The sequence below is a fragment of the Aythya marila genome (genome assembly GCF_965140915.1).
Source record: "Aythya marila genome assembly, contig: HAP1_HAP1_SCAFFOLD_361, whole genome shotgun sequence".
Classification (NCBI taxonomy): domain Eukaryota; kingdom Metazoa; phylum Chordata; class Aves; order Anseriformes; family Anatidae; genus Aythya; species Aythya marila.
In genome coordinates, this window is record NW_028136619.1 from 30,201 (window position 1) to 56,800 (window position 26,600).

Sequence of the window (26,600 nt, forward strand, 5' to 3'; positions counted from 1 at the left end):
TAGAAAACTTCCGTTTATGAGCTGGGAGCGAGGCGTGTGCAGCGCTCTGAGCGAGGATACAAGAATGCTTTAAGCTGTCAGCAGAAGGCGTGGTAGCTAGTAAGGGCCTCCCTTGCTGGTAGACAGAATACATCAAATATCTCCCTCGTTTCTCAGTAGAGGGGGCTTAGGCCACCAGAGAAGCAGTGAGAAGTCCCAGTTTTAAAAGTTTGGTGTTATTTTTACCTTTTGAAATTACTCTGCTTTCCTGTAAAGAGCTATCAGTTTTGGTTTTAATCTGTTAATGCCTGCCTGTGGCTAGGTTAGATCTAGTTCATCTAGTAGTTGGAGGAATCACAGCTTAAGAAGGGCAGAGCGTTAGAGCTGTCTACTCAAAATAGGCAGTTCAGCTCCACCTCCCAGATAAGACACGGTCATCTCTTTTCCATGTACAACTGAAATTTAAACTTTGATTTCAGAAGTTTTTTTTTTTTTTTTCCCTGTCTTGAGATGCGTCATGTAGTGCCTTACTCCTGAAAACACTGGAGTTCAGATTCTTCTGTGGTGTTTTGTGTGCAAAGTTGAATACCACTGTATGAGCTGATGGAATATTATGCTTTGATGAGGAGTGTTTCTCACACCCTATTCCATTTCCTATTTTCTGCTGTATAGCCACTCTGCAAATTGTCGGATAGCAGCGTGAGTAGTATCAAAATATGGAAGTCACAGAGAATCCAGAAATGTGGTTTGTCAAGGTAGTGAGTTGAGGTTGCACAATGAAGGATGTGACAGGTGTTGTATTTGAGTAAGGTATTGTTCTCCTTTCTCACAACAGCAGCCTTTTAAACCAGTTGAGGATGTAATGCAATTTTTTTTGTATTTGTTCCTTAAAAAAGTTGTTTAAGCATTTTTCTGTCTCACTGCCTTCTGTGTAAATTTAGCTGACTACTTCATCATTATAGAACTTGTTATAGCATGTTAATCATCATTTGGGGTTTGGTGAATTTCTTTGCACGTAAACAAAACGTTTGAGGTTTTAAATTGGAGTGCCATTGTGTTCGTTCAAAACAAAAGCAGACAAAAAAAAACACACCTCATGGTACTGTGATATTGTAAAAGAGAACCATTTTAATTCCAAAATATCCTATAAAACTGATGTTTCCCCTTTCAGATGAGTATTCTAGTGACGTAAATATTTTTTTTAAATGGTGAGATCACAGAATCACTGAATGTTAAGGATTGGAAGGGACCTTCAAAGATCACCGAGTCCAGTCCCCCTGCCGGAGCAGAACGCCTAGATCAGGTCACACAGGAACGCGTCCAGGCAGGTTTTGAATGCCTCCAGAGAAGGAGACTCCACAGCCCTGCTGGGCAGCCTGTTCCAGTGCTCTGTCACCCTCACCATGAAAAAGTTTTGTCTCATACTTAGGCAGAACCTCCTGTGTTCCACATTGCACCCCGTTGCCCCTTGTCTTGTCATTGGGTGTCACTGAGAAGAGCCTGGCTCCATCTTCTGACACTTGTCCTTTACATACTTATAAATATGAATAAGGTCACCCCTCCATCTCCTCCAAGCTTAAGAGACCCAGCTCCCTCAGCCTTCCCTCGTAAGGGAGATGCTCCACTCGCTTAATCATCCTCGTGGCTCTGCACGGGACTCTCTCAAGCAGTTCCCTGTCCTTCCTGAACTGAGGGGCCCAGAACTGGATGCAGTATTCCAGATGTGGACGCACCTGGTCACTGTCGTCTTATGTACTATGTTCTGTGATGGCATAGTACATTCTTCTTGAACACCTCGTTCTGTTACCATGATCGTCATAAGCCTTGTGTGACTCTGTGTATTAAAGCTAACTGCGAATATGGTTGGTCTATGAAGCCTTCCTTAGTGAAGTGCTTAAAACAATTTTCACAGAACTCTGGATGATAAAAGAAACCCAAATGAAAATGGATTTCCTGCTAGCGTTGGTTGCCAAAGTTGAGTTGTATCTGGTTTGATTTATACAATATGTTCAGGTCATAGCTCCGTTGACTTCAGTTGGAGATGTATGCATATTTTATTTCTTTTATGTTGGATGCCCAGAAGATTAAGTGGTCTTCTGTGCTTGTATTGGCAAAATGATTCACCTGAGTGACATGTACCACATCACTCAAACTGTGGTCAGAAGCAAAAATGAAGTCCAGTTTCCTCATGCAGAATTTCCCTGCTTGAGTCAAAAGGCCTTTCGTTCAGTAACTCGGCGTGAAAATGAGGCAGGGTTCCTCTTGTCAGGTGCTGTCACTATACAAAACTGAGTCATCTTTATAGCAGGTCCCTGTTCGCTTGCTGAGGCCAAGACTGTGCAGGAAAAGTATACAGTTTTAGAGGATTTAATTGTAGTGCATATTCATAAGCTGACATTAAAGTTGGCATTTCCTAACGTGCTCACTATAAACATATTTTTGTGTTTAGTTTTCTGCAAGATTTACTTAGAACATATCCCTTTGATAGTATCATCCTGATGTGTTCAGGCTGAAATCATAGAAGACAGCTGCTTGTGCTAATTTACAAGATGGAGTTGATTGATAATATTGTCCTCTTGGGGTTACCACTGGAGGAGAGAATTAGTCTTGTGCCTCTTCAAGTACATTTGTAGAAGCAGTTAGCTAATCTTAGTCTCCATTTCAATTTCTAGAGACTAGGCATTGGACACAACTGTCTTCTATCCTGTCCTTTCCTATTGCGACAGGCTGATTTTTCTCTCTTGTGTGCATAAGCAATTTTAGTAGCATTAGATGATCTCTGATTATGTCTTAAAGTTCTTGAACTTCTTACACTTGTATTTCTTCCCCTGCTCATTTGGACATTCATTAATCCTGCTGTACGGAGCTTCCTTTCCTTCATCTAGAACCTCTGCATATTTTCTGTCTGCGTCTGACGTTCTACTTGTGTTATTTAATTCATTTGGTTCTACATACATCTGAAGGAAAGTCATACAGAAGCAGAATGATCCATAACTGAAGCGGTAATTCTGGTGCTCAAAGAATGTTAGGGATTGGAAGGGCTCTTGTGTACCAGTCCCATAAACTAAGTTTAATCAATGGACATCTGTACAAACTAACTTTTACCAGGAGAGTATTGGGTAGTCCTGGGTACATGAACTCAACTTGTAACTGCAGCCAGGCATAGGCAATGTCAGGATTGCTCCAGAAGCTTTTCAGAGACGTAGCTGAATGTGAGGAAATAATTGTACTGTATTGATTGTTTTTTTGTTTTTTTTTTTTGTGTGTGTGTTTGTTTTTTTCCCTAATACATCTTTTTCCCATTGCTGCTCTCAGAAGGCAAGGTCAGAACTGAAAGTTGTGAAATAAAACATTGTACCACTTTGGCAAATCACCTGCACCGATGCAGTTCTTAGCCACCTGTTTTACGAGCCGTTAACTGTCATGCACCTCTTCCTGCACCACACAACTGCAGATGCTGTAATGTTGTGAATGTTATTTAAGAGCTATTTTTTGTGGTGTAGTTCTTTCTGTACTGTCCTGAGGAGGAAGAATATTAGAAAACCAGTTATCTATCTATCTAGAGTTCTTAAGCAATGTGAAGTTGAGATATCCTTCAAAGGACAGGAATGCCAGGATCACTTCTTATGTGGAAAAGGCACCAGCATTTGTTTTAAAATGCCTAGAAATACCAACAGAGCAAATATTTACTCAAAAATAAATTTGTATATACATGTCAGACCACATACTGTGGTTTTATAAATGAATTTTCATGGTAGTTGTCTTGGAGAAGTGAAATACTTCTTTGAGGTGGGTAGTTTTAACAGGAAAGTGAAGTTTCACAGTTCTGACCCTGAAGAATAAGCTTGAGTGTAGTTTCTGCAAGTAGCTAGTTGATCTTCTCATGTTGTAGATGCGGCACATAAACAGAAAAGTTACTTCAGGCTTTAAGAAATCAGAGGATTCTTTCCGTGACTCCTGGTTCGTTTTTGCGTTACTGCTGCAGGGTTCTTAAGGGATATAAGTAATATAGTAACAAGAATATCAAAAGCAGCTATGTTCCTAGTTTTCTAACAGTGAATGGGAGGGGGTTTATGGAAGAGGTGCAGAAACCTGAGAAAGAATTCATTTCCACATCTTACTGACCAGAACAAAGCTCTGTGTAAATGTATGTCTGTGTGTGAGTAATACTTACGTTACACTGGAAAACAGTTGCGCGTGTTTTGTGTGTAGATCCCTGCATTTGAAAGAAAAAGTAATGAGTGTGTCCTTCTACAGGGTACAAAAAATGGAATCTAAACCCTCAAGAATTCCTCGGAGGATCTCTCTTCAGGCCTCCAGCTCTCCAATAGGATCCCGACCATTACCTGGAAACAGTTTAGGTGGGGCATATAGTGCAAGAGAATCTTCACGGAGATTAGACTCTGGATACCAGGTAATGGTATTGATTCTTTCTATGAAGCGTACGTTCATTTAATGTTTGTTTCTAACAGAGGAAAAACCCTAGAGTTGCTGACCCCCCCCCACCCAGGGGGGGAATTAAAAGGAAAAGTATCGGCCACGGTCTTGCATTTGTAAACAAAAAACATAAGTAATCATCCAAGGCAATGATTTGATGATCAGGCCAGTGACAGTTTTCACAGAATCACGGAATGGCTGAGGTTGGAAGTTACCTCTGAAGATCATCAGATCCAACCCCCCCCTGCCAAGCAGGATCACCTAGAGCGCGTTGTGGAGGATGGCATCCGGGTGGGTTCTGAATATCTCCAAAGAGGGAGTCTCCACAATCTTTCTGGGCAACTTGTGCCAATGCTTGGTCAATCTTACAGTAAATAAATGTTTTTCTTGTACTCAGCTGGAACTTCCTGTGTTTCGGTTTGTGCTTGTTGCCCCTTGTCCTGTTGCTGGGCACCACTGAAAAGAGTCCAAAAACATCCTCTTGACACCCTCTCTTCAGATATTTGTATATGTTGGTAAGATCCCCTCTGTCTTCTCTTCTCCATGCTAAACAGGCCCAGCTCTCTCAGCCTCTCTCTGTCTGAGAAATGCTCCAGTCCCCTAATCTAGTGAACTAGTGAACCTGTGAACTGGTAGTTCTAGGTTTGACATCTTTACCTACTTTTGTTTGTAGCTCTGCCTTTAAAAATCAGCTGATTGATGAGAAAAGGGCATCCCGATACCCTTTTGCTTTAAACTAAAAGAGGGGAGATTTAGATTGGAGATAAGGAGGAAATTTCTCACTCAGAGGGTGGTGAGGCACTGGAATAGGTTGCCCAGAGGCTGTGGATGCCCCATCCCTGGAAGCGTTCAAGGCCAGGCTAGACAAGGCCCTAGGCAACCTGATCTAGTGGGTGGTGTCCCTGCCCATGGGAGAGAGAGTTGGAACTGTGTGATCTTTAAGGTCCTCTTCAACCCCAGCTGTTCTGTGATTCTATGACATGATTTTATGATACTATGGATCTGTTTTGACAATAGTCACTGCTGTCCTAAACTTGGGTAAATGGGTGTTGCTGGTGAGGGAATGTGAGGATTTTACATGGAATGTTAATAGGGCATTATACTTCACGTGTGGATAGTGATGCATATATAGGAATACGTTGTGGTTCTAAGAGTTGACAGTAGGATGTACTACTCTGCAGCATGTGCTCACTTTGCTTTCTGTAAGAAAAGGTAAGAAGAGGACTTGCAGGTTTACATCATACTGTCCTGTCAGTATGTTAGTACAGCTACACCTGGCAATGGATAGGGCTGTGGCAGAGACCTTTGCTGTTTGATGCCAACCAAAATGTTTTTTTGTGGGATGAAGGTATGTTCAAGAGTAAGAATTCATACTTGGCAGATGCTTTCCCTTTGAAAGAGGATTGTGGTAAGTATAGATTAAACTGATACAGAAATTGTTTTGGGACATTTGGAAGTAACCAGAGGGCTGTTGGGTTCGATTATCTTAATTTTGTTTCTGCTCCTGTCAGCAGTTCCCACCTAAAATTTTGGGACTAGAAATGTAAGTGCATTTTAGTCTTTGCAATGCAGAATTTTAACTTGATGACTAAATGTTTATTGTATAAAATAGTAATGAATTCTGTCCCTGCTAACAAGTGATCTGGGGCGTTGTGTTGTATAATTCCTTCCCCAGAAATAGTTTCACAAGTAACGCATCTAATTATCTTTAGCACAATGTACGTATAGCCATGTGTTACACTTTGTTATATCTAGCCTGCATGTGTTTGTTAATATGTAGGCTACAAAGATTGCCTAAGGGTGGTCTTCAGACAGTTTTGATCTATTTATTTTTTTGTATTCCTACCCATTTTTTGCAGACCAATTGCTCTGTAAAACCGTCTGATTAAAAATAATAAAAAATAATAATAATAAAAAAATTGAATAGTCTTGCTCTTTCATAAGGTTTATGGACCCATCCAGTCTAGATGGGATGACACTGAAAGCTTTTGGTCAGAAGATTAGTCTCAAACTGTGAAGCTAGATATGTTACCAAACTGTTTTTCCACTGTCAAGGAATTAGGAGGGTTATGTACTTGATTTCATTTATTACATGAACTGCAGTGTTTACACTGTGCAGTGCGTTATCATTTGGATGTTTTGTGCTGAGCAACGTGCTTCTACTCTGAGGAATGACCTTTACAATACTTCCCAGGTAAAACGGAGGGAAAATAATAGCAGAGAGGATCATGTTGAATCACTTTTTTCCACTCCAATTTATAGAAGATAGTCTGAGAGCTTGTTTTATGAGACTAGCGTCCAGCAGTTAAATAAATAAAACATACGCAGGCGTGCTTAAATGGAAGATGGTAACTTGTCATATTGAAAGTTGAGTTCCTTAACTGTGTCCTGTTTCTGGAGTATTTAAGTAGGGGTAACACCCCAAAAAACCTACTGTCCACAATCAAATGAAAGGACAGATAAAGGAGATAATTAATAGAAAAATATTTTTCCTTTCGCCAGTGGTTTTCTTTTTAAACCTGGCTCATTTCTTCTTGGGTATACCTTGAGGTTTTTAATGGATGTCTCCAAGTTTATTAGTACCTCACCCTTTCCTGCATTTTTGATATTCAGATCGGATATACATTTCATCTTGAGTTATAAGATGTATCTGATAAGCATGTTGTTCTTCAGGAATCCACTGTATTGAGTACTTCTGGTAGAGACTGGGGAATTGGAGAAAGAGAGACCCATGAAACTGCTTGGAAGCTTACAGCGTCCTCTCCAACTCACTACTCAGGGACACTTGATCATCCACGGTCTGGAAGATTCTGGGGAAGCAGAAACAGACTGGTAATAACTTTTAATGTGTAATGACTTCTTTAGAAAAGAGGGTTTTACTGTAGCCTTCGCAATCTGAAAAAAATGCTAGCAGAAGCTTGCTGTAATGTTTTTAGATAAGAAGATGTTACCAAGTCAAACTGGAGGGAAAATAAGATGGCAGTGTTAAGAAATTATTCAGAGGATGAAAATAGTAATGTATATTAATTTGACTACTAGTAGAGCCACTCACTTCAAATTTCTTTCTTAAGAAGGGACCATTCACAAAGAAAAAAGGCATGCATGATTAAAGTCTTTTACATGCTGTAGTCCTACAAATGACAAAATAAATGTTTTACTGGATTTTTCTAGGGCACAGTGTTTTTTGTTTGGTTTTTTTTTTTGACCTTACCAGCTCTGTGACCTGAGAACAAAGTTGGTAGTTTGAAGAATCTGTTTTAGAAAACTTAGCTTTAGATTTACTTACAACTTACAGGTAACATAACAGTTAGTTACATGCTGCTTGCAGCATACTGTGGAAGAAAATGGAGGCCAACCTCTCACCAGACTGAGATCCAAGGCTCAGGCCTAAACAGCTTGCCTTAGGTGGCCTCCATAACCATACATGTAGAACTGAACCACAGACTGTCCCTTAACAACTCTAAAGTAGTTTGCTTCTTTGAATTACTTATGCACTGCAGAGTCAAAATAAAACACTTCCAGTTGCATTAGAAATAAAAAAAATAGAACTGATAGTCCTTTCCAGCTGAACTATTCTGAGATCTAGTCCAACTGTCTGATTATTTCCCGCTTTAAGAGGGGTAGAGCAGACAACTATAAAGACCCTTGGGGATAGATAGCAAACTTGAAAATTCTGCTCACTTGAAAACTGAGAGGGTTTTTGGGTACCTAAGGATACTTGAACCATAAGTAGGTGTCCATTTTCGTACAGTTACTTAAAAGGTGAATGCACGGTCAGAAAAGTGAGGAGTGTGGAAAACTGTGGGGATGCTGGCCTGCAGGAGTAATCCTAGTAAATGGCTTTAGATATGGTTGGAACCTGTGGTTGTAGTAGGCCCATGTATATGCAGTTAAGCTAGAGCTGCAGGCTTTTTGAAGTGAGAGTGTTGTTTTTTTTTTTTTTTTCCTAAGTTAAATTTTCTTCTTAAATTATGTTCTGATGGGGGTGAACACTGCAGAAGGCTCAAACTTCCACTTGTCAAATAGCAAGCGATTAAAAGATAAATTACATTAAACATATAACTTGAGGGGAAATTAACCTATTTTCACACTTGGTTTGTGATGTTAGATTCTCTGTCTGACCCTTTTGTCTTCTATGATGGGGAAAGAGAAATAATTGAAAAGCATTGGCATAAGCTCAGCAAAACCATAAAAATAAAACACAAGTAAACAGTTAATTTGTTTGGCCAATTAAGAAGCTTGGTTTCAAATACTTTCTGGGAGAAGAACAAACTGTTTGATCAAGCTCAAGTTTTTGGTATCAAAAAATCTTGGCAGTGAGTAACCAGACCAGTAACTTCACGGGCCAATACGTTTTCCTTTCTTTTTCTTTCTTTTTTTTTCTCAGTACTAGGAAGGCTATATACTGCAAAAATTGTTTTGTACTTTTTAAACTATTTCAGTTGAGTTTAAGCTTAATAAAAAAAGCTTTTATTTTCCTGGTACAAAAAAGACAGGGATCTCCTGGAAAGAGCCCAGTGGAGGGCTACAAAGATGATATGGGGCCTGGAGCATCTACCCTACGAGGAAAGGCCTAGAGACCTGTGTCTGCTCAGCATTGAGAAAAGAAGATTGAGAGGGGATCTTACTAATGTTTATAAATACCTTAAGTGTGAGAGACAGAAGGATTTGGCCAATCTCCTGTCAGTGGTTTGTGGGAACAGGACAAGGGGCAATGGCCACGAAATGGATCACAGGAAGTTTGGCACCAATATGCAAAATAACTTTTTCATGGTGAGGGTGATGGAGCACTGGGACAGGCTGCCCGGGGAGGTTGTGGAGTCTCCTTCTCTGGAGATATTAAAGACCTGTCTGGATGCCTACCTCGGTGTACTGGGTCTGTCTGGGATGTTAACTTTTCCTGCAGCAGCCCATTCAGTGCTGTGCTCTGCACTTGTAGCTAGAACAGCAGTGGTATCACACCAGCGTTGTGTGTACTGCTGAGCAGTGCTGGCACAGCATCAGGACTCTCTCTAATCCTCCTAGGGGGTGGGCAAAAAAGTGAGAAGAGAAACATCACTAGGGCAGCTGACTTAAACCAACCAAAGGGATATTCCATACCATGTGGTGTCACACTCGGCAATAAAAGGTGGAAACAGGAAGAAGAGGGGAGGGGTGGGCTCTCGTGAAAACTTCAGTTCTCCTCCTGAATGCCAGCTACGTGCGTTGAGGCCCTGCTTCAAGGACGTGGTCAAGCATTGCTCATTTGTGGGAAATGGAGAGTAATTTCTTTCCTCTGCACTTCCACATAGCCTTTATGTGTTTTTTTTTCCCTTTTTTCCTTTTCCCCTTTCTCTTTTTTTTCCCCTTTAGTTAAATTGTTTAGTTAATAATAATAATAATAATGATAATATTTTTTTCCCTTTAATTAAATTATTCTTATCTCAACCTGTGAGTTTTCTTTACTTTACTTCTTTCCCTCCTCATCTAAGGAGGGGGAATGAGAGAGCGGTTGTGGTGTTTAGCTGCTTAGCATGGTAAAACCACCATACTTGGCAACCTGCTCTAGGGAACCTGCTTTGGCAGTGGGATTGGACCTGATGACCTCATGAGGTCCCTTCCAAACCCTACGATTCTCTGATTAATGTAATCAAAATATTTCTGGTCTAAGCACCTTAATAGAAGGTAGAGCTACCTCCTAGCTAAGTATATTTTAGGTTGTTAAAAGATGAGCAGGGTTTGTTAAACTACTATATCATAAAGGTAATCTGTTACAGCCATTTCTGAAATACAAAATTATGTTTGCTTTATTATCTGTAAACCTACATCTGGGCATTTTTATGGTATCTTAAGAGTCAGGATTATCTCTCTGTTCTTTAAATGTCATCCATCTAAAAAAGAAAAGGTGCTGACTGTAGTAGAAACCAGCTTTAGATGCGGAACTGCCTTGAATAAACCTGAGAAATGCTTGTGCTCTTGACAGCAAAATTCTATAATATTTTTAAATAAAAAAAGACTTTGCGTCGTAAAGTTATTCTCTGCTGGTGTTGTGGGGTTTATGGTATATATGCTATTTTTCAGTATTGTAGGCTGTGGAAGGTACCCCTGAAATACTGTATCCATAATTATCTTTTTTTTTTATGTTATTTCAGTCTACATCTTCCTCCTCTCATTTTACATCTGGGTGTTATGGCGAGTCTGAGAGAACTCAGGGAGCATATTCAAGACTGCATAACCAGCAGCGAGATAGTGATTCAAAGAGACCTAAGCTGTCCTGTACGCCTACCTCTTCTGTGAGAAATAATGGCTTGACTGCCTTTTCAGGTGAGAGGCTGACAACTAGAGCTGAGCTACGTGAGAGTTTTCTGAGTAAGATCAATCAGGTCTTACTGAGTTGGAAATAACTTGCTTTGAAATACTATGTTTCTGTTATTCTTCAATATGAAAAACTTTGACGGTAGTATATGAAATAGTGAGAATGCTGTTGATGTGTTTGAAAACTCATTAGTACTCATGGAACTTCAACATTAGCTGTACCTATTCCATTTGCAGTGAAGTTGGACTTAATGTTTCAAATAGATCTGAAGTGGTTAAGATCTCAAGGAAAGAATGAGTGCACTTGTTACATATGATTTCAGGGGACTAATTGTGTTAGTAAACCTGCATGTGTCAGACAGCAGAAAGAAAATCTTTATGTACTTAGTTCTGTGTTTCAAGAAGCATAGTGCCATAGCTGGTTAGAATGTTGTTGGTAGGGGGTCAGGCCCTACTGATAAATAACTTCATTCCCTAAACTATTTCTACAGGCCAGGCAAAAATTAACATTCTACATGAGGAACTCTTCCAGGAAAAACTGAGATTCTCATTAAAGCTCTAAATAACTGTGATACTTGCTTAGATGTAATTTAAGCAAATACTTGGATAACTGTAATTTAAGCAATATGCTAACAGTGGTCTAAAGGCCAGGAAATAACAACAAGCTACTACTGAAAGCATTTCTAGAATGTTTTGAAACAGACCCTTAGAGACATTCAGATTACCTTTATGTGTATAGACCAATTTTGGTTTTATAGAATTACGTGGCCATCCAAATAAAACTTAATATGTTCTTACTAAAAACCCTGTACTGTAGATACTTTCTTACTCTTGTGTTAATGGCAGTCATATTATTAACATGACTGTTATGATCTGGGACACGTCTGTCCGCTTCTGGATTGGTCATCACCCTGTTGACCAATGAATGCCCAAATATAGATTTAGAAGTTAAAAGTATAATAAATTCATGGTGGGTTTTTCAGAGCCATTGAAGAATTTTTTTTTTTTTTTTAATGAGTTCTGTTCACAGCTTAAGTATGTATAGTTCCTGATTTAGTTGTTGGAGCTATTATTGAAAAACAAGATCTCTTCAAATTGAGCTTTTCCCTTCTGTTTCTGTAATATGAGCAAGAACAGTGTTTGTCACTGTTCTTAAAAGTAGTTTTTAAAATGCTCTTAAGATATTCAGATGTCTTTTTGGAAACTCAATCTTAGGAACGCTTAATGAGTTTCATTGGAATGGCAGCATTTATTAAACCTCGAGTTGCTGTTTTGCCTAATGTGAAGCTACCTAGTAATTAGCTGTCACTGGAAGACAAGATCCTACTTCCCTTCTCCTGTCCTGTTTGACTGTTACAGGGTCTGACTCTTCACAAAAGTATTACTGCTTTTTTTCCCGGGTTAGCTTACAGAACCAACTGCATGGTTAAGTGAGTTGCCATCAGCAGCAGAGTGATGCTGTATTCTTAGCTTTTTGTTGGTAACTGGCCACTTGATCAGCTTAGTGGTATTGCTAAACTCCCCCTTAATACAATATAACCAGAATGCATGCTGAAGTACCAGCTTTAATGGATTTTAAAATTATTATAAAAATGTGGCATATTTTCTTTTCCTAGATGCCTCTTGGAGGTATAGTAGGATTCCTAGATCTTCATCTGTGGTGCTCGGTTCTCTGGGAACTGAGCTGGTGAGAGAGCGAAGAGAGTTAGAAAGAAGAACAGATATGTCCATTAATGATCTGGTGGATCACAGTTACAGAAGCAATGACTTGTCATCTTCAACATGTATGTATTGTAAAAACAAAGCTTGTAAACACATAGGCTGCATGCCTGTTAGTTTCTTCCCATGTGCTTTCCATGCGTTCTTCAAAAAAAACAAAGTCAAAAGATCTATTTAATTTAAAGGTATTCTTTTAAATAAAGCTGTTTAGCCGCTCTCTAGGTGTTCACTAAAATCATCAAAAGATATATGAATGATCTAGCTTACATAGATGCATTCAGTCATAAGAAAATGGTATCAGTGTTTGCCACAGTAACAGTGCGAATATTCATTAAGCCTCCTTTCTCCTTGTGTATTTTAAGATTTCTTTTTATTTTGCCATACAGAAATAAATTAAAAAATTTAATGGACTCAAAGAATTTCCACCAAGGCACTCACCCATATCTCTTTCCATTGTGTTTTTTGAGTGTTTATTAGGGAGAACTGCTAGATCATTGACAGTACAACTGAATAAATACATATACTATAGGAAGTGAGAGATCTGTTCAATGGTATCTGCTAGGACTAGTATGACTTTCTGCATTGTCACTTTCACTTTCTCCCTCTTTGGATTGTTGTGGTCTGAGGAGGTAGCTAGTCATCAGTCTTCATTGACACCCTTTTTGCAGATGCAATAGTGGTATTTTATATGCAGAAGTTAAAACTACAACAATCCTTTACAGCTATACAAAAGATGAGCAGAAAAAATTAAACAGTTCCAATTCTCATTCAGCAGTTTTGCCTTGCCAGAAGAGTATGTTTTAATGTTGTCATACTCTACATGACTTCAAATGGGTGAAAAATGGGGAGTGTACCTGGTAGAGCCTAATGGGAGAAAAGCAGGGGTGGGTAAACTTGCTTTGTATTGTCTGTGCTGCCTTTCTAGCTGTAGTGCCCCCGTCAAGTGCTATAAAAGTAATTCCTGACTGTGTTCTCTGCTTTGTCGTCAAAACCATGTAGGAAATGCTTAGCATCTATGTGGATGTTTCCTTCCTTAGGATATGCCAGGTGCATAAACCTCACCGTCAAGAATAAAATAGTATGATTGCAGTGCAGAACCTGTAAAAAAAAAAAAAAAAAAAAAAAAAATCGCATGAAAGGTTACGAAGAACTTCTTTACCAAAAGGGCATTGGAGTGGGCTGCCCAGGGAAGCGGTTGAGTCACGATCCCTGGAGGCGCTTAAAGATGTTTAGATGTAGAGCTTAGTGATACGGTTTAGTGGAGGACTTGTTAGTGTTAGGTCGGAGGTTGGACTAGGTGATCCTGGAGGTCTCTTCCAACCTAGATGATTATGTGATCCTGTTTCATTCTCAGAATTACTGAAGAAGGACTTCTACCTCCTACCTTAATCTACCAATGCCTGTTAAGTATTTAGAATGTTAAAGGAAATGAAAAGTAATTTCCCTTCCTATGAGGTCAGCGTGCATCTGCTGTCCACTTTCAACCCAATTCTAGCTATTCTGCGAGAAAGAAGACTATCCTTCTCAGCTGCTTCACTTAATGTCACCTAGACTTGAGCTACAGTAGAATTCCATGTTGAGGTATATATGTAGTAATGACAAAAACTATGGTTATAAGAAAGCATTATGTAAATAAATATACTTCAAAAAGCAGTGGAGGGGACGTTCGTGTGGTAATAGTTATTGAACTGGCTATATGTGATTAAGGTAATTGAGAGAGTAGCTATGATTAGTAATACAGGATGATTATTAGTAATTTGATCCTGCTTAAGCTGCTTGCATAGCTGAATCTGCAACTGAAGTTGTTGTATTTCTTTGAGAGAAGCAGTAGTTAGTTGATAGAATTGTAGAATCATTTAAGTTGGAAAAGACCTGTAAGATCATGAAGTCTAACCATCACCTCATGCTACCCTATCCAACGCTAAACCATGTCCCTAAATGCTACATCCACCTGTCTTAAATATCTCCAGGGAGGATGATTCCACCACATCACTGGGCAGCTTGTTCCATCGCACCCTTTCTATGAAGAGATTCTTCCTGATAACTTACAACAGGAGGTTTAAATAAGATAAGGCTGCTTCCTAACTGTCTTATCACTTCTTGTCTGAGAAGAGAGACTGACACCCACTTTGCTTACAACCTCCTTTCATGTAGTTGGAGAGAACAATGAGGTCTTCGCTCAATCTCCTTTTCTACAGACTAAACAGACGCAGTTCCCTCGGCCACTCCTCTTAGGTCTTGTTTTCTAGTCCCTTCGCTAGCTTTGTTGTTATTCTCTAAACATGTTGCAGCAACACAACATCGTTCTTGCAGTGAGGAGCTCAAAACTGAACATGGTACTCAATGTGTAGGCTCACCACTGCTGAGTACAGAGAGGCAGTCACTTCCCTAGTCCTGCTGGCCACACTACTTCTGATGCAGGCCAGGATGGGCACGATACTGGCTCATTTGCAGCCAGCTGTCAACCAGCATCCCCAGGCCCTTTTCTGAAGGGCAGCTGTCTAGTCACTGTTTATCAAGCCTATATATAAATGGCTGCATGGGGTTGTTGTGACCTAAGCGCGGCAATGGGCATTTACTCTTGTTGAGTGCAATACAATGGGATGCAGCCTATTGATCCAGCCTATCCAGATCCATCTACAGAGTCTTCCTGCCCTCAAACAGATGAATGTTCCTGCCCAGCTTGGTGTCATCTGCAAACTTAACTGAGGGTGCACTTGACCCCCTCATCCAGATTGTTGATGACATTATTAAGCAAAACTGGCCCTAATACTGAGCAGCTTATGACTGACATCCAACCAGATTTAATTTCATTCACAATGGCCCTTTGTGGCTGGACATCCTTCCAGATTTTTGCCCAGTGAAAACGACATCCATCCAAGCCTTGAGGGTTATTGGGAAACAGTATCAAGTGCTTTGGTAACAGTCCAATTAACAGTATCACAGCCTTTCCTTTGTCTGCCAAGTGTGTCATCTTACCATAGAAGGAGATTGTATCAGTCAATTAAGACCTGTCTTTCATTATGGCACGCTGGCTGGGTCTCATCACCTGGGTGTCCTGCACATGCCACGCGATAGCACTTGGGATGATCTGCTCCATGACCTTGCCTGGCACTGAGATTAGACTGACAGGCCTATAATTCCCCAAGTCCTCCTTCCTGCCCTTCTTGTAGAAAGGTGTTGCATTTGCTAACCTCCAGTCAGATGGGACTTCACTGGTTAGCCAGGACTGCTGATAGGTTGTTCAAAGTGGCTTAGTGAGCACTTCTGCCAGCTTTTTCAATACCCTTGAGTGAATCTTTTGTGGCCCAATAAATCTGTGTGAGTTCAAGAGGTGTAGTAGATAGCTAACCATTTCCTGTTGGTTTATAATGGCTTCATTCTGTTCTGTGTGTCTTCCAGCTGAGCAGGCTGGGTACCCTGAGAAAAATTAGTCTTACAAAAGACTGAGGCAAAGAAACTATCAAGTACTTCAGCTCAGCCTCATCTCTCACCACTATGTTTTCCCTTGCATCCAGTAAGGGAATGAGATTCTCCTTAGCCCTCTGAAGTTTTGTTGCTCATATATTTTTAAAAACATTTTTAATTAACTCATTTTAGCCAAACTAGTGCAGTTGCAGTATTTTTAGGCTACTGTTTTTATGTTTTAGTTCTTTTTAAAAAGAAATATAATAACCCTCCCTAAAAATCTTCGGACTAGCAAGGTTTGTCTTGCTAGAGGTAGAATACTGTGATTCGAAGACGTACGTTTAATTTAGATACTGTTCAATTTCTGTTATCCAAAGTAGTTAATTTTATGCTACCTTTAAGCAGTGTTTTTACCTGCAGTTCTTGATGTTCTTGTGCAGAAAGTAGCTTGTAATAGATGGAGAATATACTTGATGTTTCCTGTGCATTTTTTTTAGATAATTTGGTGTCTGCTACATTGCTGATGTTTATTAATGTTAATTAACCTGTCTTAGTATACAGGCAGAATGGACTGTTAAGTTACTAAATAGTACTGTACATGTACTTTTTTTTTCAGTGTAAGTGTTCTTATATAACTTCTAACAGATGGTTAGTGTTCACTATTTTTGTATTGGCATAAGACAGCAAGTCATACCTTGATAGACTGAAGATTTTAGGGGGGTTAGATTTCATATAGAGTTATCAGACTGAAAATGGGCTTGGTTTCAGTTTAGCATTAGAATTATGAGAAGTAAGTTTAAACTTAATATTGCTCTGGAGTTTACCAGCCAAATTTGAAACAATTTTGTGAAAGGATCACAAAATCCTGAACTTTTGCATTGACATTTAAGAGTTATCCGTCTGGTATGTAAGAATTGGAGCACGTCTTGTTATTGTTTTCCTCTGCTTTCCTGCAACAGATCTTCAGGATAGGCCTGCCTCTTCATATGCAGAGGGAGCAAGACCAAAAGAGAATTCATTAAGCGCTTTGAGGCTGAATGCATCCATGAACCAACAGTTGCCTTCTGATCGTCAGCCATCGTTTTTCAACAGAGACTCTAACATAAGCTCTTCAAGATCAAGCTATTCTTCAAGGCAAAGGAGAAATGAAATGGAATCACCCCAGAGGAGCATGCAGCCAGCATTTTCTCATACTGCCATTAGAGAAGAAATTCCTTCCTCAAGTGGTTCTGAAAGGGTTTTATCTTCTCAGAGGTCGTTAAATGAGGCTGCAGCTGACAGTGAAGGGAGGCGCACAACCAGACAGCTGCTGTCTCGTTTAGCATCTAGTATGTCATCTACATTTTTCTCTCGAAGATCTAGCCAGGATTCATTGCATACAAGGTCATTAGGCTCTGAAGAGTCATCTGTTGTCCCAAGAGTTCAAGCTTCTACTCTGTCTAGTGCTAATGGAGCTACAACTCCAGAAACTCCAGGACTTCAGACATCTGAAGCTTCTCAGGGATTTAGTTTTCTTAGACGAAGATGGGGTTTATCAGGAATTTCACAGAATCTTAACTCTGATTCGGACGGAGAAAGCTACAGACCAGACTCTGAAAGCAGGAGCACGGGATCCTGGTTATCATCATCTTTGAGGAACAGATGTACACCTCTCTTCTCCAGAAGAAGGAGAGAAGGAAGAGACGAGTCTGCAAGGATCTCCACCTCTGATACAACTGCTAGATCGCAACATGTCTTCAGAAGAAGAGCGTCAGGTGAGGAGACCTCTCTTGAAGCATCAGATAGCCTGCCTCGGGCTTCTGTTAGCAGACCATCAACACCTGCAGTATCTGGCATTTCTACAGCTACTGCCTCCCCACCAGATTCAACCCACAGCAGGAGAAGTTCTGGAATTCTGCCTGGTTCTCTCTTTCGCTTTGCAGTGCCTCCAACATTAGGAAGCAGTCTGTCTGACAATCTTATGATAACTGTAGATATTATTCCCTCTGGCTGGAATCAGTCTGAAGGACAAGAAAGTGATAAGTCTAAAATACCACCTTCAAGAGATCCAGAAAGACTCCAGAAAATTAAAGAAAGGTAAATTAGTATGTTCTTTTGAGATAATTAAATGTACTTGACTTAGCATGAGAGGGTTTTATGTAACCTTGATGTTAAAAGGTACTTTCCTTCAGAGAAGGTTGCAACTCACAGCTGTCATGTACAGGCTCACTTTTGTCTTTATAGAAACTTGTATTAATCCTCACAGGTTTGAGAACAGTTGGAGGACAGAAAAAATCGTACATGAAACATGTCACAGTGTTTTGTTGATATTCCTTCCTATTCAGTCTGCTTTTAGAAGATTCTGAAGATGAAGAGGGTGACTTATGTAGAATCTGTCAGATGTCGTCTGCAAGTTCTGACAACCTTTTAATAGAGCCATGCAAATGCACTGGAAGTCTGCAGTATGTTCACCAGGAGTGCATGAAAAAATGGCTGCAGTCCAAGATTAATTCAGGTAAAGGAGACAACAGACTATGGTAAATGTCTGGGTATGGTGGGAAACTTACTAGTACGATTGCTCTTACTAATATTGACATATTTTTGAAAAAGCAATGATTGGGGAGAGAAAATTGTGTGTGTGTGTATATATATTTCTTTTATTTATATATATATATATATATGTATATATATATATAATATAAGAAAAAAACAAACAAAAAACATTGACACTTCAAGGCTTTTTTTGATATGTGTGCACGCGCACAGATGTGTGCACATTTTCTCCTGTGAGTTATTTCCAAGAGCAGTATCAGTCATTTATAGAACTACATTTTTTGTAATGCCTACTTAGGTGTTAAACAGAACATGTAACACTGCAGAGGTCTGGGGCATGAGAAGATACTTTGAAGAGTTACTCTACCAGTTTGGGCAAGTGTGTTCCCAGCAACTCCTTGCGCATGCAGTTCTAATTATTAAGTCTCTGATAGCCAGTCTGACTGTAGCAGAGCGACAGGAATTTTAAAATCAAAAAATATTTTTCTATTGCAACAGTTCTTGAATACATTGTCTTTTTTTATTTTTTAACATATCTTAACTGCTGTTCAAGGCAGTTGAACAGGAATAAAGATTTTTTTTTTTTTTAAGATATACTTCAGAAACTGCACACCATACAGATGTTTTTGTATTACTTATAAATTGTTTGATGAACTTATATGTAGGATTCCTAAGACTTAAAATACATGGCCTGGTAGAGACATGAAGATCATGAAATACTTGTTACAAAAGGTACATTTGCTTGTTTGTTTACTTGGCATAAGATGACCTGCATCAGAGAAAGGACGTGTTAAAAGCCTCAGCATGTAGGGGAACTTCATTTGAAGTGTACAACTTTGTAGATAGAAATCAACAAATTTAAGACACAAGTCTGTCATAATCTTGGTTTGTTTTGTTTCGTATGAAACAACTAGTTTCAGACCTGGAACTTCAAGACCAAGTCTTACTCCAATAGTATCTTTAAACTATTCTAGTGTATTTATTATTACTTTTGTGTATAACCGGATTACAGTATAGAATTCAAACAGCCCAAACAGCAGCGATTTTATGCCAGGCTTTCAAGAAGTACGGTGTCCAGATTGAACATGAAGCAAAATGCATATAGCCTGATAGGGAATAAACATTCTGTAGCATTTAAATTCTGATGGTTGTAAATGTTCACTACATTTATACCAGAGACCATCTTTTCATCTAACCTTGCTTTAGGAAGTAAAGCCAAGAAATAGTTACAGTCTAATGCTTCTATAATTGTGTCCTGTACTTTAGACTGTTGCAACTTGACACTGATTTCTTACCTTCCCCCTGCGCTTCCCAACCAGGTTCTTCTTTGGAAGCAGTAACTACTTGTGAACTGTGTAAGGAGAAGTTACATCTGAATCTGGAAGACTTTGATGTTCATGAACTCTATAGGGCACATGCAAATGAACAAGTTAGTATATTTTGCTTTGTTTGGTAAGTGTTGATTTTGTGCTGGGAGGGCACTCCTCTTTAGAGAAGGAAAATGTTTCCCCTTTTCAGGAGGACTGATGTGCATGTAAAGTAACAAAACCATGGAACAGATGTATCTCCTCAATATTCAAATTCTATCCTCCTGCTTTTTCCTATTGCTAAGCCTCCATTAAAGGTACTATATCTCTTATCCTTAAGTGCAGATCTGCAGGTCTTTCATCTGTCTTTGCAGTCTAGTGTCTTTGACACATAGGTGCAGTAGAAATCCTGCATTCACATTTATTAAATCATGATGTGTCTTTCTTTTTAGCGTTTTTGTTTGTTTGAGAACATTTTAAACAATTGTTTTAAACATACCATTAGATTTATTACTTTATTCCTCTAATTAAAGTGTAAAAAACAACTTCTTTTATAACAGAACTTCTTGCTGCTCCTTCAAGTGCTTTTCTAAATTAAAAAAAAATAATAATAATAAGTAAAAGTCCATTGGTATTACTGTCTTTATATAAAATGCATCATTGTATAACCACTGGATTGTGTACTGTTTTACAATGAATACATATTAGAAAGCTGACATTGATATATTGAACTATTAAGGGGGTTTTCCTTGTTCTCTGGGTTGAATTCTGTGAACACAGGAAGACTAATGAAATTTGCCTACCTGAGAAGTTAAAAGAAAATACAGAAGAGTAACTCCAACTTTGAAATGTGTGAACTTGGTGAAACATCAGCCTCTGATTTTCTTACTGTTTAGAGTAAGATAACTTACTCTGGTACTCTAGCTCCTTTCACCTGGGCTACATCATGAACAGTCCTTAAGAGTGCTGTCATCTTACATTTTAGCATGACTGAGCGTTGGTTACTGTCACTGTACTTCAATAGAAGTAAGGCCTTTCAAGCTTTTTCCTAAAGAATCAACTCTAAATGATCAATTCAGCAGTAGTAGCATTTTGAAGATTTTCCTTTATTGCAGTGAAAATAATTTCTTGAAATTTTTATTAACACCTATGAACAACACTTTTTCTTTCTGTAAAGTATTGGGAACACTGAAAAGAAACTGGCAAAGTTTTTTTTTTTTCTTTTTTTTTTTTTCTTTTTTTTTTCTCCAAATGGTACAATTCTCTGCTCCTTAGATTCTTACCTGTGAACTAGTCATACTGACTTAAATAGAAAAAGTTCCACAAATAAAATCTATCTTCAAGGATAACAAGTTAGATCTGTGGTTAGTGGGAGGAACTACAAGTATAATAGCATTTTAGTAAGTAATTTGTTTTTTCCTATTACATTTCCGTAACTTCCTTGGAACAACTAGAGATGAAATATGTAGTGCTTCCAGTAAAATTTAATTCTTGTTCTGCCTCTTGAATCACATATGTAAATGTACTGCTAACATTCTGAATGTTTCTTTTGATCTCCTTTAAGGCAGACTATGAATTTATCAGCTCTGGTCTCTACCTTGTAGTGTTGTTACACTTATGTGAACAGCGCTTTTCTGATATGCTAGGAACTGCAAGTGAGGCCAGCACACGTGTCAGAGTAAGTATGCATTACTTTTATGGCAGGAATTGCTCATACAGTGAACTTAGAACTATATTGTTGTCTTGAGTGACTCAGGAGCTAGATAGATATCCCAAGAAGTACTACTGTTAATTAAGAGATTTTCATGTAAAATGGTCTAGATTCATCTAAAGTAGTAAGACTATGTTTGATTTAAAACTGAAGGATACTACGTTATTTCAGTTACTGTGTTTCAAAATTAATTTTGTCAAGGTTATCAGTAACTGATTGCTTTGCATGTATCTTTTGCATATATCAGTTTTCATAATTTCTGGGTATTTATCCAAAACTGGAGGGTTTATCTTCCTCTGTATTCAACATTCAGTTTAGAACATTGGACTATCTGACATGACAAACCTTTCTCATTATGCCAGTCTGCATTACAGAGGTCTGGACCTTGCATTCTCCGTCTGCTGGATTGAGCCCTAAATAAGTACTTGAAACTGCCGAGCTATAGTATGGTTTTCTGGCACTAGTCAAAACTCTTAACAATTGGGTTTGACTGGATTCTTGTCACTTGAACGCCTTGACTTAGAAGTGCAGTAAGTGCACCTTGGACCATTAAGAGATCATCATACAAAATCATTTTTGCATAGAGACTCTTTCAAAAATCTGTAATCTGCATGTTAACTTGATACTGGATAGTGAACTTCAGTGTTCTTTGACAACTGATCCCCTGAAAGGTATATATATTTTTTAAATTGCTTAAAAATAAATGGCAATATAAAGCTTGTCTGAAGCTTGTTTGAATGATTGCATAGCAAGTAGTAGGCCTTTGGAGTAGAAGCAGGACTGTGCTCAAATCCTCCACTGTATTAGAACAGTGGTCCCCTTTCTGTACATGCCCAGTTATATAGCTTATTTTCTGTGGTTCACATGAAATGTACATTAGGAAGAAATTCTTTACTCTGAGGGTGGTGAGGCACTGGAACAGGTTGCCCGGAGAAGCTATGGATGTCCCATCCCTGGAGGTGTTTACTGGGGCTTTGGGCAGCCTGGTCTGGTGGAAGGTGTCCCTGCCCACGGCAGGGGGGTTGGAATTAGATGGTTTTAAGGTCCCTTCCAACCCAAACCATTCTGTGACTCCCATTTTCCTCCTCTACAAGTGTAGAGACAAAAGACACAATCTAACTGTAGCCAGTATCCAGTACAGTTTATTACCTTGAGTGTATTGCAGAAATAAGATGTTCTTAATGGTTCTGATCAGGCGCAGCATTACATAGGCGTGTGATGCTACATTTTAAAGCAGTGAACATCACCCATGTGCGTTTGATACTGAAACCACAACTGGGCTATGAAACCTCTTACGTTACTCTTGTTTCGTTTTATTTGCTGTGTGTCAGCATCTGTCCTATCATTTAAACAGTGACGTAGATTGTCACTGTTTTTCTAACATTTAACTGCCATTATTGTCTAGTAGTTACCCTGATTTTAAACTATATTTACGGATATAATCTTCAGTGGATTTATGCTTTTTTTTAATAGCCTTGTTCAGCCAGAGGGCTCTGTTTTTGCCATATAAATAGTGAAATAAATGAAATGGATTCAACTAATGAAGTCCATGTGGGTTACGTTTTTGTGCATTGGAATTTGTAGGAACGGTTTTCATAAAACTGCCAATTTCTTATATATGTGCAACTCTCAAAATAGATGTGTTTTACAGACTGTAGGACATGAAGATGGGGAGGCAATAAATGCTAACAGAAGCATTTGACGTAGTATGGAAGCCAAAATAACTGTGCAGTAGCAATTTGAAGTCTAATATGTGGGACTTGATATTAAATTTTGTATTGATTTTGTAAGTTGAGCAAGTGGGTTAGGATAACCAACACCTGGATTGAAGCTTTGGGATATAAAAAGTGAAGAAAAGGTGAAGAAAACTTCTTTGCTAACGTGTTGCAAATTACTGCACATAAACTTTGCAACTTTTAAACTACTTTCTCTCTGCCTTGTTTCTAGTTTATTAACCTTGCAAGAACTCTTCAGGCACATATGGAAGATATTGAAAGTAGGTGCTTCCCCTCTCCTCCTTATTTCCCCCCCCATTAGATCAAAGTTCAATGAGTACATGAGTACAATCCTCCTTTGCCAAGATGATTCATAATACCAGACTAAATTACTGAAAACTTGACTTTACCCAGTGCTTTTTTCCAGTGTCAGTAGAAATATTCTGGGTGGGAGCTGATTTTAATTCTTCATGATGGATTTCCCAATAGCATCATGACTATGCAAGACTATCCAAGTGTTTCCTGCCAGTGATACCAAGATTCTTTACGAGTTTACCAAGATTCTTTGCGAGTTTATTCTAGTAGTACCTAATTATGGAAATGGTGGTGACCTTTAGGCTGTAGCCTTTTCATGAGTTCTTGTGGAAAAGAAGCATTTCAGGCTAAATTTGACTGTGCTTAAATTACCATACTTTTATTGCCCTTTTTGTTTACCTTGTTTTCCCCACTTTTTGGATGTACGTATTCTTTGATCAGCATTATCCACTTCTGGAATGAATTTAACAATTCTCAGCTAAGGTAGAGGACTAGCTTACTTTTCACCTAGTTGTTCTTCAGTGCGATGAAGTGAGAAAAATGTGTGCTGACCTGTGGTAAATGTAGCCTGAATCTGAGTCTTATTTCTGGGCATTGTGAATAGGCAGTGGAAAGGTAATTGGTTTATCTTCTTTCTAGTGTGTGTTTGTCTCTCAGCATGCAAATTTTGTATATGTATTGAGCTTTCAGTGAACAGGACATGTTTGGTGTATGATATAAGGAATGCTGGGGGGGAATTGTTTAGTTCAAGAAGCAGAGGATTATTTCTGCGTTCAGAGCACTATGTAGGTAATGTTTTCTGTAACAGAGATGGATTGGAATTCAGGATTTATTCTTAAGTTGTGTGTATTCTTATTATAGTAGAAATTAATCTTAGTAAGTGGCATTCCACACAGCAATTTAATCTATATTTGAGCTAGACTTTAACTTTTAGGTTAGGAATACTGACTTGAAATTTGTTACTGACACCATTTGAGTTATGTTCCTCTTCTGAGGAATGTTTTTGGGAGGCTGGAGAAGTGATGAGAAAGACGTTGCTTCCCTCTTTACGTTCAGAGATGGAACAAATTACGTGATTCAAATAATTTCAAGACTGCAGAGTTTGCTTAGGAGGACAGATTAATTCCTGTTAGGCACAAGCTAACTTTACAAACCTGTTGTAGATGTTTGTACTCAGTTTTTATCACAGTTGACAAGCATGTGTTTGTCCTTTAATTCACCTTTCAATAGCAGAATCCTATGCATATGGGGACTTTACCTTACATAGACTGAAAGAGTGGGGGTGGAGACAGTAGCTGCTTCCAAATAGGACTCACTTAATTGTATTAAGCAACAGATATATATATATATACACACACATGCACACACACAAAACGTGTGTGTATATATATATATCTATATATATATATGAATGTAAATGTCAGAAATTTCTGTTTGCTTAGATTAATGAACTTTTCTTGGTATTTTAGTATAAAGATAGTTTACCTGTGGGAGTAATTTCTTCCCCCTTGTTGGGTGCAGCTGTCATAGCTTGAACATAATCTCTCTCTGCTCTTACTACAGTTGGAATTAGCCACTGTGAACTTCTATATAAAGCTGAATCTCTGGCATAATCATTTTTTCTTCCTTTTATTTTGAGGAGGAACAGCAGGAGGACACTGCAGTTTGTAATGTGGAATTCAGATTTAAAAATGCTACGTTTTTCAGATGTGAGATGCATTTAAAAATTAAGCTATGAAAATTACACAAGGTTTGGGCCGGTATTACAGTCAGCTATTTATATTATGAAATCACCTTTATTTCCACTACTCATTTTAAACTAAAAGTGCTCTAGTTGTAAATTTAACAGACCTTTACGAAGGCTTCTGATTATACTGTGTTGTTCCAACAGCTTCTGAGGATGATTCTGAAGACTGATGCTGGTGGAACTGTGTTGCAAGAGACAAAGAGATGTGCTGCAGAAATGCTGAACTGGCAAGAACAACATCAACATGCATTTGTTTTTTGCTCTCCTTAGTAAAAAGTGCATTGAATATTACTGTAGTTTTTGAAGCACTGTTAAATTCAAAATCAACTGCTGCACTGTGGAACTCAGTGGATTTGAGAACTACTCAGCATGTGCAAAGATTAGATATATGTGTGTATATGTATATATAAGGCAACTTCCCTTTTTAAATGATGGGGATGTGCTTCGTTTTGGGAGACATCAGATTTTGAATATTTAAGAAAGCTATATCTGTCTTTATTTCCTTCTTACTGTAGTCACATTTCTGGTTTTGTCTATCTGGTTTTGCTCTCTACTGGCACTAAGTGGTTATTGTGGGTTTTGGGGTAAGGGCAGGCAGGGAGGGAGGGGATGTCCATGTACCTAAATAGCTTTTTTTTCTTTTTTTTTCTTTTTCTTTTTTTTTTTTTTAAATGCCTCTTTTGTGGCCTCATATAGTAACTGATTGCTTCCAGTGTTAATGAATGAGCAGGAGGATGAGCAAGGTACAGTAGAGACTGTTTGGTTTTCAGTTTATTTGAAGAGTATTAACTCAAAAAGCAATAAGAACTTGCAGTGGTCTTCTAATACATAGTGTTAATGATGGCTTTTTTATTTACCGGTTTGGAAGTTGGAGATTATATTTGATATTACGTGGGTATTCCACTATGGAATATTGCAGGTGTAAATTCTTGCATTTCAGCATTCCTGGCAGATATGCAACTCGATAAAGACCTAAGCTTGTGTTAGTTCAATCAGATTTTTTTATGTCCCACCTTCACTGTTCAAAGCACTGGTTATCGATGTGTTTTCTAGTGTTGTCACTTCTTTATAAATAAAGTAAAAATGAGGTATGCATCTTCACTGGTATTGTCCATTTTGTTTATACATGGATATCTACCAGAACATATATTTGAAAACTTGGAAAGCTGTTGTCTGTGGTTTATCTTTACTAATGTTTGTAAATTCTTACGCAAATATTTAAGATTGTTTCTCAACATTTTAAATTGAAATGCTTTATATGAATGGTGGTACAATAAATTGTCATACATGTATCAGAATTGTATTTGCTATAAATATTTCTCTTGGCCCTTTAATGACTAGTAAGAATGTATCTGCAGGGAGTTCAGTATGTGGAAATACCTTGAGTTTATGTACAAATGAACTTGTGAGGAAGAAGGAACATACCTTCACGGCAG

General features: G+C 38.5%; 1 protein-coding gene across 5 annotated transcripts in view; it reads left to right on the plus strand.

Moving 5' to 3' along the window:
• Positions 1-25,573, plus strand: part of MARCHF7 (membrane associated ring-CH-type finger 7) — a 26,934-nt gene extending 1,361 nt beyond the window's left edge. The window contains exons 2-12 of one of the 5 annotated variants that reach the window (XR_014319539.1): positions 4,237-4,393; positions 7,090-7,248; positions 10,548-10,719; positions 12,327-12,494; positions 16,797-17,913; positions 18,162-18,331; positions 19,689-19,798; positions 21,241-21,354; positions 21,750-22,058; positions 23,335-23,383; positions 25,309-25,394. Coding sequence is in view for 4 of the 5 variants with exons in the window: in XM_082786024.1 (XP_082642150.1) it covers positions 4,247-4,393; positions 7,090-7,248; positions 10,548-10,719; positions 12,327-12,494; positions 16,797-17,913; positions 18,162-18,331; positions 19,689-19,798; positions 21,241-21,354; positions 25,309-25,434 (2,283 nt within the window). In the remaining variant the exon portion in view is untranslated. The other 4 variants (XM_082786026.1, XM_082786024.1, XM_082786025.1 and 1 more) reach the window with 4 other exon arrangements.
• The last annotated feature ends 1,027 nt before the right edge of the window (positions 25,574-26,600 follow it).